This window comes from Polypterus senegalus, chromosome 17 (genome assembly GCF_016835505.1).
Source record: "Polypterus senegalus isolate Bchr_013 chromosome 17, ASM1683550v1, whole genome shotgun sequence".
Lineage (NCBI taxonomy): Eukaryota > Metazoa > Chordata > Cladistia > Polypteriformes > Polypteridae > Polypterus > Polypterus senegalus.
This window is the reverse complement of record NC_053170.1, coordinates 29,614,045-29,630,952: the sequence shown is the minus strand read 5'-3', so window position 1 is coordinate 29,630,952 and position 16,908 is coordinate 29,614,045. Positions and strand designations below refer to the sequence as shown.

General features: G+C 39.6%; 1 protein-coding gene across 6 annotated transcripts in view; it reads right to left on the bottom strand.

Annotated features, from left to right (window-relative positions):
- ahdc1 (AT hook, DNA binding motif, containing 1) overlaps positions 1-16,908 on the bottom strand; it is a 321,455-nt gene that overhangs the window by 70,189 nt on the left and 234,358 nt on the right. For 3 of the 6 annotated variants that reach the window (XR_005631116.1, XR_005631115.1, XM_039740342.1), the window contains exon 3: positions 2,071-2,263. The exons of the other annotated variants lie outside the window; for them this stretch is intronic. Coding sequence is in view for 1 of the 3 variants with exons in the window: in XM_039740342.1 (XP_039596276.1) it covers positions 2,071-2,135 (65 nt within the window). In the remaining 2 variants the exon portion in view is untranslated. The remainder of the gene's footprint in view (positions 1-2,070; positions 2,264-16,908) is intronic. 6 annotated transcript variants of the gene reach the window in all.

The following is a 16,908-nucleotide window of genomic DNA, read 5'->3' as shown; positions in this document are numbered from 1 at the left end:
TCACAGTACCAGTGTATAGGCCGGCCATGATATCCAGCACCCTTGAGGGGATCCAGCGAAGTCTCAGGAGTCGAACAATTTTCGAAAATGGTTGTGCAAAGAAACTGTGCTGATTTTCACGTTTGCGCTCCATGAGAACCCTCAGTGCCAAATACCAAAGTTTACCAAATACTAACAAAACCCACCAGTAGCCCTGCTTTAGTTTTAGTGTCTTTTCTTATACCTCTTCTATACATACATAAGTAACGGAAGGTTAAGTGTTTGTTTAAGGACCAAAAAGTAAGTCTGAAGCAGACAGTCTCATGATTAAGTGTTCAACAAGTAACTTAGGACAAGAAGTTACATTCGTCCACACACAGTCAATTCACCTAGAAGTGTGTGAAGTGGACACTGTAAGAAAATGCAAACTCCTCACCAATATGTCCTAGCAGGAAAGTGAATGTGGTAAAGTGTCAACACTATCTACTATGCCACCTTGCTTTGGCATTTCCATCTTAGTCCAACTTCTAGGTAGAATAAATAGGTATACAGCATGGTGGTCTGATACAAAACTCCCATAGGATTCAAGACTACCAAGCAACTAAAGGAAAGACAAAGGCTGAAGGGAGTAGGCACCACCTGTGTATTTGTAGGATTTGCATTTGGTGAGGCAGACATATTGTGAGTCTGATGTCTGATGGCAGAGTATGGGGCTTTATGCTATGTCCACCTCCGCACCTATTTCTTTCTTCGAGTGCACTTTGCTATTTTGTTCCAGCTTAACTACAGTATGAATAAAACTGGCTAGCATCATGCCAGCTCAGACTTGCTGATGTGAATGGACTGGGCAGTTAAAGTTGGGATTCTGTCAGGCACTGAAATGGAATTCCTGAAGAAATTGGGTACGTAAAACAAAGGTCTGTACATCCCTTAGCACTGCCGTGGGTGCCTAATGGTGTCTCCTGAGCTATCACACTCATTTACTGAACAAATCAACAATTCAAGTTATAAACCCACAGGATGTGAACAGGAAACCATGGCAGCTGTATACTTGCACTGGATAAATTTTGAGTCGCCAATTGACTGAGTATCACGTTTTTGCATTCAATTCACAATACCGGGCAGCCAATACTGGTGGCAATACTGTGAGCTGCACCTAGAACTAGGACCTAGAAGTGCTTTATTTGAGAGTTGTCTCCAAATGGCAGATGTCGTATTGCATCACTGAAGGCATGCAGCATTAGAGTGCACTTTGCACAGCTCATCCTGGCAGAAAAGGTAAAATGGGAGCACAAGATAAGTGAAGGGCCAACACTGGTGACAGAAGCATCCAGCCAAAAGAATGTGGGGGGCCAGTGCCATAATGAGCTACTGTTGCCTCAGTTATAGTCAGCGCCCCACGTTTGGTTTACCAGTGGGCATCACTTTTTATGGGTTGTTCCCCGAAGTGGGCATCTGGAGTTTCAAACTACTCCACTTCTGGATTCCCATTCAGTCCTGATGGCCAACTGGCATCAATTCAGAAACAGAAGGGCATAATGAAAGAAGGCATAAGAAACACGGCTATGCATTTAGAGCTGTAATTTTGAAATCCAGGGACATTTCAGAAAGACTACTGAGCAGATGTGCGGATATTGGAGATAAACATGAGGGTTGCAGAGTGCAGTCCGGCTTGATGAGCCCTGTGGAACGGCAACGATAAATTCTCCAATCTTATCTTAAGCTCCAGCTCTCCAGCCCATAAAATGAAGGCTTCATTGCTCGTAGTGAAGGCGCCCTGCATATGTAAAGATGGAGTGGGGGGAAGGGGGCTGATAAGAGATGCGCCAGGCAGGTAGAACATGTCAGATAAACAGCGTGACGAGACTCTCGGGCATCACTTTCTTTTCTGCATGTGCCCGGTTTTATTTATTTCTGATGAGGCAGGCTGATCATCTGTTAAGCTCACTGAACCATTCTTTTCAGCTCTAACTATCAAATACGCAAAAACTGAGCTTGCTCTTGGCAAACATTATGAAAGGCACCATATAAAATAAGGTTTGTGGCTGGCCTAGCAGAAATTTGCCTTTCTTAAGCCCTAATACATGTCACCTTGATCGGCTGTGCTTGCTGTTGGCACTCTGTTCCCTGCGTTGGGCCTTCCGGATGCCTGGCATAGCCTCCTCTGCGTGCACTCTGTTGCCCTGAAAAAAGGTGTGGGCACCCTGGCAAGGGGAAGTGGGCACGTTGGTCTGACAACTCCCGTTCTCCAATCTGCTTCCCTGGTGAGTCAGGCAGTTGACATCTGTCATAAAAAAAAAAAAAAAAAAGGAAATAGCATGCGTGAGTGTGAAAAAATGAAATAATGAAAAGTGTGCCTTCATTTAATATACTGTAGTTTCTTTCATAGTGAATACCATCACAGAAACATCCAGCCATCTATTAATTTTTTAACTTTCTTGTCTGCTTCAGGGTAGTGGGCAATGGGTGTGACGTAAGAACCTACTTTGGAATGGACATTAGTCCATCACAGGGCACACCTACAGACACAGGGCCATTAACATAAGAAGGTAGCAAATGAGAGGGCCCCATTTAATCCAACAAGCTTTTGGTTAGACATTATCTAAGTTGTACAAATATCTCATCTGGATACCACCTCAAACCTGCTTAATTCAATTAATGTTTGAAAGAGCTGAAAGGTAAGAACCAGCAAAAAATGTGGCAACACTGGATGGAGGGCCAGTCCATACCAGGGTACCGTCGCACAAATACATACATGCTCAGCCATACTGGATCAATTTAGCATGATATTCTCAAATGCACATAATCTACTTCAAGGTTGTGGCTTCCTTGAGCTTCCTTAGCTTTATCCATGGTAGTTGTCATTACATAAATGTCTGCAGTGGCACCCCATCCAGGACTGTTACCTTGATTGCACCTAGTGAGGCCCTAGGGGTCTCTGATCACAATGACCTTGAACGCAGTTACATGGGCCCAGCAATTGATAGATGGTATATTAATGTTTACTGACAGCTGGTAACAACAGCTTTATTAGTTTATGTTAACACAAAAGCATTAATAATACAAAAAGCAATAATGATCATAAATAAATTGATGCACGATAACTGCCAAAAGTCACATGGGCATACAGCACATGGAACAAAATTTTAAAAGTCAGGGCCTAGATCTAGGCTCAATCAATCAAGTTTAATTTTATATAGTGCCTTTCAGAAAATCAATCATCAAAAATCGTTATATAAACACATAAAATCATAATGGGTTACATAGCCCTTTCCAATGTGTTTATTTATTGTTTGACATAAATTACCAGGAATCTGGCCTGAAATGTGGCAAATATCTCATTGGACCTGTGTTCAATTATAAGTCCAGATTTTGGGCATTCTTCCCATGTTTACTGTATGTGGGTTTTCTCCTGGTACTCCAGTACATGCCATTACCCCATATTTGTGCATTTTAAATACCAACTGGCATTGAGTATTTCCATAATGAGCACATACACGCAATTCTAGTATCAAAATAGGTAAAAATTGAGTTACCAAAATTGATGGATCGATGGCAGGGAGCAGACAAAATTCTTCTTCTGAACAAGAGAACATTGAAATGCAAGGCAAAACTTAAAAACAAAAAGCCAGACTGAATATGCACCACAAATATGCACGTCGGCCACGTCTTCATCGTGACACAGATATGGAGCGTTTGTTTATTCAGAGATTTATTGCATGGCGGAGCATGATGATTAGGTATAGACAAGCTGTTATCTTCTGCTCATGGCCTAATTGGGCACCACACAGGCACCTCCTTGGCATAATGCAGCAGAAACGGGTAGAGGAAAGTGGTTTCAGTGAGGAAGGAATTGATATATATATAGATATGATATATATGACAGTATATATAGTGTATATAAAAGACAATCACTATCCCAGGTTGAAATAATAAAATCCTCCTGAGTGGGAGAAGTCTAGAGCAATGTTGCTCAGCTGTCCCTGAAATTCTACAGGACACCCCAGGTAAGCTGGAGAGCTGGCATTGTCCCTTTTGTCTTGGCCATGTCCTCTACTCTGCTGAATGGGCTGTCTTCCTCTGCTGATATGCTGTGTCCCCAACATACTTTTTGTCTTGTTTCTGAGCTGCAATGTTCAATGATTTGTGACAGCGCTATTACAGGGCAGCATGGTGGCACAGTGATTAGAGCTTGGTTCAAATCACGGCATGGAGTTGGCCTGTTCTTCCTAAATCTGCATGGGTTTTCTCAGAGCATTCCTGTTAGATAGTGGCAACTTCTGACGCCAAGCTTGTCCCCTATGAGTGAGTGTAGATGTGTGCTTTCTTCAACAATGGTTCCTGCCATGCACCCCATGTGACCAAGAAAAAACTGTAGCCTTCCATGACCCAGAAGTGGTTTATGCAGATCTGAAAATAGATGGGTAGTGGCATCTTGTTATGGCACTCAGTATGAAAGGTGATGGGACAGGCTCCAGCTGGTCATTATATAACATTTAAAAATGTGACTTCTTCCTGGTACTCCAGTGCGCATCAACATTTTGGTAACTTTACCTGTTTTAATACCAGAACTGTGTGCTCATGCTCAAATACTCAATGGCCGTTGGCATTTAACATGCACAATTATGGGGTGATGATGTACACTGGAGTATCAGGAGAAAGTCACATTTTTAAATGTATGGGGTGATGGTGTGTACTAACCGGCAAGTCCCAAGTGTCTTCTATGTTGGAACACTGGCATGGTGGAGACCGAGTGAAAATCTTCATGGTGTACAGTCCTACATTTTATATAATAGGGTTCTATATTGTCAGTATTCGCTTGGTAAATGTATTTGTTGCAGAGTGCACTATAGAGAAGATATAAGCTTTAGCCTGGATTAAATAATGAGGTAGTGTTCCACATAACAGAAACCTAAAAACTGTAAAATATGAGCATACTGGAAAATTGATCCACTTTTTGAGTTTGCTAGTTTCATCACTGAGCTTCAGGAATTGCTCATTAACCCTACGAGCCCATCTTGGGTAAGTGGGAGGGCACCAGAGCACCCAAGGAATATGCATGTTAACATAGGGAGACAACGCAAACTCCACTCAGACAGTGACCTAGGTGGCATTTGAATCCTGATCCCTGGTACTGTGAGGAAGTATTTCTCATCACATTTTGAAATATGACAGTGCATATCTGAAAAATGCAGTGGACAGAACTTGGCACCCTGATGGGTTAATTGGAGACGGGCTATAGTAGGGACTGCCCGATTTAAACTTTAGCCCATGGAACAACTCTTCAGGTGGCAAAGATGCCAAGTTTCTGTGACTATCAACATTGCTTTAGTGTGGGTATAAAAAATGGATGGACAGAGATTTAATTGTCGTTAATTAACAGAACAGAGAGGTCTGTTTTCACCAACGTTTTATCACCGCTGTCTGGCATTTCCATTGTCATCTTTGCAAGTGTAACTGCAACAGATCTTCTAGTAAAAATAATGCACTGAGTGACTGTTGTTTTTTTTTTTCTACTTCTAAATCGCATTCTGTTGTTCCCAGTTAACCATAAAGATGTATTTTTATCCATCCATTTCCATACCTGCTTCTTTCAAATCATAGGCAAATGGAGCCAAAGCCTACCTCAGTAGTGGGTTCAAGGCAAGAACCAGCTACTAGCTTATCGCTGTGCCCAGTGACAGATACACCTACGTGGTGGTCAATTAAGCATTGCCAAGGTGAATAGGTGGAGAAATACCCACAGGAACATAGGGAGAAAATACAAGACAAGCTCAACATTGAAAATGGCTACACACAGGAACAGAACTAAAGTCTCTGGATTTACAGGGCTGCAGTGCTCAACACTGAGCCACTATGCTGCCTAGAAAGACACATTTATACCATTTACAATGATTCCACCAACAACAAAACTATTTTGTTAATTTGTTATTAATCTGTTAAATGGGTTTCAGAAGAATTAGCAGGTTATTAAAATTGATGGATGGATGACAGCTACAATGTACATGTCAAGAGTGAAATCCCAGAATGAACAAACCATAGTTTTTCAAGACATTCATAAAACAGCTTTGGTAAGCATCCAGTCTCCTCCTCATGCTTGCAATGATGTTTTATTTTAAATAGTACCTTTTACAAACCACCCCCCATCCCAAGATGCATAAGACCACAATGTACAGGAGTGCCAATGAAGCTGCTATCATAAAGCACATTTCCAGGACAATTCTGTCACCATACCGTTCACACGAATGCAGGTTTGCACAGCGAGACTTTCTCACCATTTCTTTCCACGTCTGTTCTCACCCCAAGTTGTTGCTTTTATTGTTTTCATACGGCTTTATGATTTGTCCCATTTTTCCTTTGTTCTCTATTCTCTGCCAGTTTTTTTGTACTTAGCCATTAAGGATCAATTCTGTTTAGTGTATGTAGTGCCTTTTATGGCATCCTTTACCGTTTTATGTTTATATTCAAACTTATTGGTTGCATATCTTGCTTCTAACACACAGGTAACGCTAGATGCGATAACAGTAAACAGGAGATGGGAAATGGCATTGCAGCCTTGAATGTTCAAGCTCTCCTTGTGCTTTTGATGGCTTTGTTAGGAGCTCATATGTAGTACTCATTGTGAAAACCATCTTATAAAACAAGTGCTATCTGGTGATCACACACATCAAAAAATACTCTACTTTAAACTTTAAATGAAGACAACAGGCAAGCATCCACATACCCACTTATACACTATTCAGAAACAGCACACAGAAACAAATACAAATTAACAAAACTTCAAATGTGTATTTAATCAGTGGGAAGCCTGATGGCACAATGGTAAGTGGTGCTGTCTCATGGCTCTTCGGTTTTATTCCCTGCCAGATCAATGGCTGTGTGGAATTGGTGCATTCCCCTCATGATTTGTGCGTGTTTTCATTTCAACTCCTAAACAAGAGCAGGTTAAGTAGACTGGATCTTCTATGTTGGTGCTTCCTATACTCAGTCCTGGAGATGCCCCTGTGACAGCAGGATTCTGTTCTAATCTACTTCTTACCTAAATAAGCAAGCTGTTATCTCCAAGTTTCTATTTGTGGGTCAATGAAGAAATTACAAAACCAAGTTTGGGAAATGCTTATTGTATACCAAGCATTAATATATGTTGCATACTGCTGTGTTTTTCTGAACACAGAACAGGATAAGAATGAAAAAGGACCAGCTAATTAAATGAGAGACTAAGTGACTCACTGATTGCTAAACGGCTTGGAACAGAAACCTGCAGCCACAGAGGGTCCCATGGACAAGGGTTGAGGACCCCTTCACTACACTGACACAATGTGTAAGTCTGCACATGGCCATGCACAGTAATATACTGGCGCTTCCTCCAGAGATAACTCCTAAGCTGCCCCTATTAACACTGGCTCTCCCTGACCATAACCTGAACAAGCAAGATAGAAATGGGATGGATGGGATTAATCAGATTGGCAGCCACCCTGGGTTGGTATGTGCTTTATGCTGCCAACATAAGCTCTAACCCCAACGTACCTGGATTGAAGTAAACAGGCATGACAATTCTGTGCAATGGGTATATATTCCCATGGTTGTCTCAATCTAGCATACAGATATAAAACATTAAAGGCACTATATAAAACAAATAAATGAATAATGAAACACTTTGTATAGTAAAAGGGTAGAAAGAAAGGTATTAAAGGCACAATATGAATGATAGATAGATAGATAGATAGATAGATAGATAGATAGATAGATAGATAGATAGATAGATAGATAGATAAGATAGATAGATAGATAGATAGATGTGCGCATGGGAGGCAGCTAAAGGGCTTGAGTAAGGGCAATTCCGAATCAGACCGGGATGTGGCAGATTGCACGGACTCTTTTTCTCCCTTTCCTACAGACAATTCAGGGGAGATCCCACCTGGCCCTCTTGACATAACTTCCGGAACTGAGCCTATGGAAGGAGACCTTGCCGGCTCCGGCCCCCGTGATGTCATGTCTGGGCTCAAGCTATGGCTGAAGAACTTCCCAACCCAACCCCTTTGACCTCACTTCCTGGCTTCCACTTTAAAAGCCTCCAACTTTTCCTTATTCCTTCAGTTCTGTTTTGGACTCAGTTTTGTGCACATCAGTGCTGCATACACTACGCAGCCAGGAAATCAAATATACGGGTGACTGCCCCAAAACTTTCTATGACTCTGAGCAAGGTTCCCTCTAAGATGAGAGCGTGAGCGATCGCTCACACGAATTCAGAGCGTCGCTCATATTTCCCACACGATCGCTCATTCCGACGCGTCGCTCGTACTTATTGCGAAAATTGGTGCTCATAAAATTTTGGCTTAAACAAAATGTCACTCATAAACAATGTTTTTTGCTCACTATATGCTACTCCTTAGAGGGAACATTGACTCTGAGTCAAGTTTGTGACGATAGATAGATAGATAGATAGATAGATAGATAGATAGATAGATAGATAGATAGATAGATAGATAGATAGATAGATAATCAACTTTTAAAAATCATGTACAGTGGATTATTTTAGTGTCTTCATAATACAGATATATTCGCTAAATTTTAGATGTAAACTGAGAAATTAATATTTAATGGTTATTTCACCAGGGATGGATTCAGTCTTATCCCCACTGTGACCCTTGAGAATGAAAGCCTTATAAAATGAGCAGTTCACTGTTCCTCTGAGGTTTCTATAGTCCACTACACAGGCCTCACTAGTTTAAACTGAGTGTCCCAAATCTCCGGGTAAATTAGATGAATTCATACGTGCTGGCAGTGTAGTTCAACTAAAAGCATAAAACATGCAGCAGCAAAGCCACCATCTAGTAGTGTGCTGGCTTTCTGATTGGAGTTTTTCGTGTCCATTTAAGTAAAGCTGCCAGGTGATTGGGTGATGAGGTAGATCAAAGAGAGTAAGCCCAAAGAGTAATAAAATGCTTCATTCAAAATTTGATGGCAGCACAGACTTTTGAAAGTCAGGTTTTCAAATTAGATTGACCACTTGCAACAGAAACATTGACCATGACTTAGCTAATGGTTGTAAATCTTTGAAGGTACTATTTTATGACAGGACTAAATCAATAAACAATGAAATAATAAATGTCCAAGACCAAAGTGATTTTTTTTTACCAGGACCAGGTCACTTTTCAAATACATAATGACTTTTTGCAGCGTCTACCTTTCTCTGTAACGGTGTAGCCTCTTCTTCTTCTCTAGTTCCATGCCCTTCTTCCTGTTCTAAATATAGAACAGTAAGTCAGAGCAAGCTGTGGTGGAATCAGATTTTCCCAGGAAAATAATCAGAGGATGAGTGCGCATGTCTGCCTTACACTATGATTAATTTGATATGTATGCTGTGACAGATACCACCCAGCTGCCACACGAGACCCCGAGGCAAGAAGACTGCGGCCTTGGACATTTGGCCCATTGAAAGGAGCACAGCAGTGTACGAAAACAAACACTTGACAGCTGAAGTAGAAGACAGAAAAGAAAAAAAAAAAAAAAGTCTTCAGCATCTGGATCACCACAATTTCAAGAAGATATTAACAAAATATTGTGTTTCATCGTAATGATTTAGTTTCAGATTATATAAATCATAAACACATCTCCACGCAAAAGATAATCAAAACCAGCCCCACTTAATAATGGGCTTTTGTCAAGAGAAGTGTCACATGAATGCTCTTTGTCTTTTCAGTGGTGACTCCCTACTGTGGTCAGCTTAACCCTGATGAATTTTCTCATCACTGCTGAAAGTTTGGCCAACTTCATTCTTACTGTTGGTGTTTAGCCGTCCTGCACCACAATAAGAATACTTATTAATGCAAGTAATACAGAACAAACTAATACTTGGCTTTAGAAAAAAAAAACAGGATCTGCACAGGAGGCCATCCAGCAGTTAGAGTTTGACATTGGGCTATTGCACAATTTCACAATCTCAGTTTTAGCAGAAGGCCATGCTGCAGGGCTACAGCGAGACAGCAGGCAGGCAGTGGAGCAGGCTGGAGACTGCAGCTTGTGCCCCATAGCACATTTACAAAGTGCAGCAGACAGCACATCTCCAGCGCCCATAACTCAAGCCGTCATTCCACACTTTAAGCCCCTCTTGAATTTTAAGTGCCACTCTGTACAGTATAGTAAGCTCCATCACATGAGAAAACATTTTATGTTTGGGTACAGAAACATGGGCAACATGGTAGAGATGAGACATGAATGTATGTGTTCTCATCTTCACAGTGGGTACCTTCATAAGTAACTTTAGATAACAGCTAAAGTTATATTACAACAGGAATCAAACAATCAATAAACTGTACATGCATGAAATCAGATGAAGAAAGAGCCTGCATTTGTCTGTCTATTTGTTTCAATGCTATTCATGGCAGGCATCAAGACAATTGATAAAGTAATTAATATGATAAAGACGTTAAAATTTACTTGAATGCATCAATTTGTCTTTATTGTATATAGTGCCTTTTATTGTGAGTATCAACCTGTTTAATACAATTGAATATCACAGGGCAGTTGGAGTTAATCCCAGCAGAATTTAGTGCAAGACAGCAACCAGCCCAGGACTGGCCAGCAGGCCGTCATGTGGCCACCTCATTCATACACTCATACACGACAAACTAAGAATCACAAGGTCATTATTGTCATGTAGACAAAGCTCACTTTCGTTCTTATCTATATGTACAAATTAACACACAACGCATCTGTATCCACTAGTCGATGATCACGGAGTATTTCTACTTTACCTCAAAAGTTCTTTAATCTTTATCTGAAATGACTACCATATCTCAAAATCAGAATTATAACAGTTAAAGTGATATTGTTCACCATGTTAGAGTTTTCCACATTTTATTGTTACAGCATGAAAACAGTTATGTTGGTGTTTGTTTTGAGTAAAAATTAGGTCATTCTTCAAGTTTCCAAGTTACTTGACACACACGTGTCTTTTGGGATATGGAAGGGAATACCACACAGACACAGGTGAAACACACCAGCTTCACACGGACTGTGATTAGGCATGGATATGAACCCCATGTGGTAGCAACACAAGCTACTGTGTCAGCATGCCTCTTATGAGGTGCTTACATATGTTCTTTATTTTAAAGGACAATATAAAGCAAAGAAATGCTTTTCATGTACAGTATGTATATGTGTAGATAAAGCAAAAAAAAATTCCAAAAGGATGTATCAGGCAGAATTTATTCTGTAAGGCATGCTATCACAAGGTGCTCTGTATGCTCTCACTGTCTTTTAACCATAAGTGCCATTTCAGTTTTTTTGTGGTTCATGTTCTGCTTGTTACAAATTCCTAATTAATCTGCAGTTTTGGAGGTTTAAAGTATATCTCTATTTGTCTTTGTCAATTTTATGAACATAAAATTACACATTTATGTCATAATTTGGAAACCTAAGGAATTTTGTGCATCAATCAATTTGTATTTTATATAGTGAATTTCACAGGCACTTTATTAAATATTTTATGCTACAGTATGATATAAATCAAGAAAGACAAGACAAAGTAAGAAAGTAAAATTTAAATTTATCTATATATCAATCAATATTTATTGTCTTTCACTATGACTATAATCATAATGGTGGCTAAATATGTTGTACTTTAAAATAAATTACTTGCGTAACAGGCCTCCGCATGTACATAAGAGTTGACAGGTGTATTCAAAAGGATACTTTATTCTTGTTTATTTCACACTATTCACCCTGTGTGCCAAATTGTCTACTAAATGATCTTGATGATCGCAAATTGCACTGAACAATGCACCATATACAGTATATATTAAAGTACTTTACATATATAACTAAACCACTAAGATACTGAACATCGATTGATCTATTTTTAATGTGTGCATTAAAACAAGTATAATCACAATTACATACAAACAATCTTCTACATGTGAGCAGCAACAAGCAAAGGAAAGTAACAAAATCCAAAATGACGAATACATTTTGATAAATCACCTTTAATACTGAGTGCCATCACAAGGTCTGTCTAGCCATTTTCAAATCTGCAGTATTGGGCACCAGGCAGGAGTCAACCAAGAATGGCATGCCATTATATTGAATGGCATAGTTACATTCATAACCAACATATATGCTGCCAATTTAGAGTTGCCATCACAAGATATATAAGGTAATGACTTATTGTACACTGTGCATCAACATGAGTCAAAAACCAGTCAAACTTTACTTTATATAGTAGTTTTCATAACAAACGTTGTTTTATAAAATAATCTGTACTAATGTGATACAAGTGCAAGCAGGCAAAGTCATCATACTCAACATTCTGAAACCAGCCTAATCCAGTTCAGGGTCATAGGGGTGTGGAGCATATCCTGGTAGCAACAGGTGTGAAACAGAAACACATACAGGATGGATTTCAAACTCCAAAGCAATACACTTTACAATAAACACAACCTTTCATAGCAAGTGTAATCTCAGAAAACTTTACCAAGTAATCAATGTGATAGTACACTTTAAATCAAACAACACGCCTGCACAAACAGACAAATTGACATAATATCCAATAGTTCAATTGCTGTTTATTTTATATGGCACCTTTCAAGGCAGTATAGCATATATATGCATATATATATATATATGCATATGTATATATATATATATATATATGCATATATATATATATATATATATATATATATATATATATATATATATATATATATATATCAGTTTTCAATACTGAACAACACATCATACTAGAAGTGAACAAAAGGTGAGGTAGTGCATTTGGATGTCAGTTTAGAAGCCATCCATCTTTAGTATGATGACAAGAAATAAAATAAGTCAAGAAATGAGCAAAGATAAACACTGGAATAAGGACAACTGAAAATAGGATTACAAGGAGCCGTAGTTAAAACACCTAAGAACCAGCTAAATGCGATAGATAGATAGATAGATAGATAGATAGATAGATAGATAGATAGATAGATAGATAGATAGATAGATAGATAGATCCATTATTTACTTAAAGTTATTATATTAACATGGAAGAACACTTTAGCTTCCCTAATCAGGTAGTGTTGTAGACTGTATTGTCTCCTGTCACTTGTTCCCAAGTTCCATATCCATCTACCCATCTATTTTCAAGGGTAACTGGCCCCCCAAATCAGTCTAGTACAGGACCAGAACATATTCTAGCCGCATCACACACTGAAAAGGAAAAAATTTAATTAAGTGCCCATTTATTCAGGGTACAAAAACACACCCACACCTACAATGAACCCATAATTATTTTTCCTTATAATTCTAAGTTTAAACTAAATAGAAAATACGCTATAGAGGCACAAGGAATACTTGCAACCTACACACATGCAGTGATCAAGCTGGGGCTTGAACCCAGTCTCCATTAGAAGTGAGACAGAAAAGCTAACTACTAGATGGGTCAAAATCCTAAAGCCATATGTGATTTAAGAGTGGATGGCATGATAGTACACCAAATGAGCTGAATGGATTGAATGGACTCCCTTTGTCACTATGCTTTGCTCTGCTGTTGCACACCAAACAAGTTATCTTATCTACTGAATTCAAGCCCATTTTAGGTGAGCACCATGGTGTGAAAGCTTTTTCTGAAATAACAGTTACATGTCCATTTTGTTTATTTACATTAGCAGTCAGAAACACCTTAATATGTTGTCACACATGTACAGTACACTTGGGCAGTTTAAGGCTCAGATACTTGTATTTCTACCCCAGACCAGAGTTTGGTGCTGTCTTCTAACTCTTTCTCCATCTCCCCTGCAGACCTACAGAAGAACCAACATCCTAAGCTCTCTTCTGGTCCCCAGAGTCTCCACCTACTACTTCCTCTTCTATGGCACCAGATCCCACCTCATCATTATGTCACATCCAGTTCCAAAACTAGACCCATCTCTGACATCATTTCCTGTCTGTCACATATTTATAGCATCCATTTTGTAACCAACCTCAGTTCTGTTTGGAGCTCATGTATGTAAAAACCTCAACCTTTTCCAAGTATGCAGGGTGGATCTCCAAGCCTCTTTCTTTGTTCTTGTGTTTATCTTACAATGTTCAATGTACAATTGCTGTTGCCAGAATACAAGAGTCCATTAATCTGTCTTAGACAACTAAACATTAGGCTGACTTATGTACTGCAAACCCTGATTCTAAAATCAGATATTCTATGCTGTATCCAGATCTCATTAAATCCTTGTAACCTGTCAATTTAGTCATGAGAGGTGTGGGTCCCCTTATGTTGACAAACTCTGCAAGTGCTACCATGATGGTGTTTGACTATATTAGAACTAGTGAGCTCATGATTTTGTATCTTGATCACATCAGATCTTGAAATATACATTTGTATAACCTTGTATGCTGCAGCTTATAATCTAAAAGCTTTTACCCTGTTGGTTTCTTAGTCCCTCAGTTTTTAACATCTAAGATCTTAACCTTATCATATCTCATAATGTTTCAGTCTCTCCAAACTACTGTATCCCATTATTACAGCAACACCAATACTACTACTAAAAATAATAATTAAAAAGTGAATGAAATTTATTTTAAAAATTGGTGGAATTCCAGTAAAATTCTCCTTATATAGCAGTTTTCAATACTGAACATTATACCAATATGTTTTATGGGTGAACTGAGCCTTAGCTGTTCCAGTATTTTTTGCAGTATATGCACAAACATGTCAAATCTCTTTGGGTGACTGAATACTAAGGACAAAACTTGTCAACTTGTGCTCTACAATTTGGGTAACTTAGCCACTAGGGGGTCTTGCTACCTAAGTGAAGAACTGCTTTCAATTCAGTGTACTCATTTGAATTAGGTTCCCTATTCAAGGTTCACCTGATGGTGAATCCCACAACCCTACAGTTAGGCTAGACAGGTTTGGAAGATGGTTGGATGCATAAGTAGAATCCTTCCCCTTAAGAAAACAGCTATTTTGTAGGATATACACAAGATAAAATAGTGCTAGAAGGAAGGTATGGACAGGTACTGCATAAATGTACTCTGTGAGGGACTGGCACCACATTCAAGAAAGTTCACAACTTGCATCTGGATGCTTCCAGCATAGGCTCCAGTCCCTATGAGTCTAAATAGGATTAGTCAGTTAGAAACTGATGGATGAATAGCACATACTGTAGGTGACAATTATTGAGGGGAGTCTGGAAAGTATGATTAAAAAAACTGACAGCTATAAACCATCCTCATACTGGTAATTGTGGTTGTGCTTTGTGATGGACTTGTGTCTTGTACAGGATTAGTTTCTTGCCTTGGGCCCAATGCTGCTAGTACAGTATAGGCTGAAACTCTTTGCGACCATATAGCGGAAAAACAACTTCAGAAAAATGGATTAATGGACAAAGCTGTATGATGGAAACATGTCCAAGACACATGACAAGTAGTATACTGAAGCTTGTATGGAAGTGGGCAAGAGACATAACTTACAACTGAGTGATTAGCATAACTTAGACATAATCACATTTTATTTTCAGCTTCTCATTAAAAGTGCTAATCAATGCATTATATTGTTTTGCCAACTATTGATAAGGTGTAAAATCCAAGGTCCTGAATTTCAGTGGTCATTAAATTTCCCTGGGCATCTTTCAAAAAAGACTTTGGTGTTACCCGATGTCCTGGCTAAATTGCCCACCATGGCCTCGTCATTCTGGCCCCCTAATCATACCTTGTCCTTTATTGGTTAACTACATGGTCTCTCACTCCTTCACCACCTAATAGCTAATGTGTGGTGACTGTACTGCTGCAAGAACAGCTCCCATCACATTATTCAGGGGGATGCTACCCTGTGGTGGTGGTTGAAGAGGCTCCACACTGTCTATGCAATGTGCTTTGAGTAGGTTAGAAAAGCTCTAAATTAATGCAATTAATTACTGTTACAATTCCTAGTGATCATTTTTTAAAAGAAACTGGCAACACTGTTAGTATGCACACCTGTAGGTTTAGGCTCCAGTACCCCTTGACTAGCAAGTACACAGAAACAACAAGGTTAACGTTTGGGCGTTTCAAATAGCTATGCCTTTAGAACACTGGCTCTGGAGAAGAAATGGCGATTCAGCTCCTAAATCCCATTCACCTAGTTTCTTGCCACAGGTGTGCTTTGGTATGCTATTTAAATAGACTGTATATGTGCTGATTATATGTTCAGGTTTTTAATTAAATTAAGTTTTCGAATAAATTTTATCACAAGTAATTAAAAAAGCAATAGATTAAGCGGGTTTGTGTGAAAACAAAAGAAAGTTCTACGGTAGTACAGTTCGGTCGAGTCTCTTTGCTGCCCCATGTGGACATGACTAGTTATTGCACAATCTCTCACTGGGCTCAACCTGAGCGCGTCGTTTTATTGAAGCATCAGTTCATCAAAGTGATGAATTTGAAGATCCCCAACTTTGGCTTATGTGGGGCAACCCTGAACGTGTTATTAATTAGCTTAATTAATAAAACGAGCCGCGGTGAGTGCCTAGAGATCCCCAGGTAGAGCTTGATGTCCACGTGCAGTCACATGATGCAAAGGTCAGAACGTCTTCGCTGCCACTGACTGGGGGGCTGCCGACATATTTATTTATTTATTTGCGCAAGACAGAAACCTGCTTTGGGGCATGAAAGTAACACTGCAGAGAAAGAAAGTGTAGTCTCACCTCCACATGCTTCTCATTAACAGCTCTGGACCGACCTGCGCTCTGCGCGCCTGAGGAGAGGAGGGAGAAAGGATAAAAAGGAGGGAGGGAGGGAGGGAAAGAAGGAATGAAGGCGGGTGGGAGAGAGGGCTAAAAATAAAGAGGGGGTGATGAGAACAGCCAGTGTGTGTCAGAAGGAAGGAGGGTGAGAGGTTGTCAGCTTGTGTTGAGAGAGAGAGAGAGAGAGAGAGCAGCGGGAAAGGAGGAACAGAGCCAGGAAGAA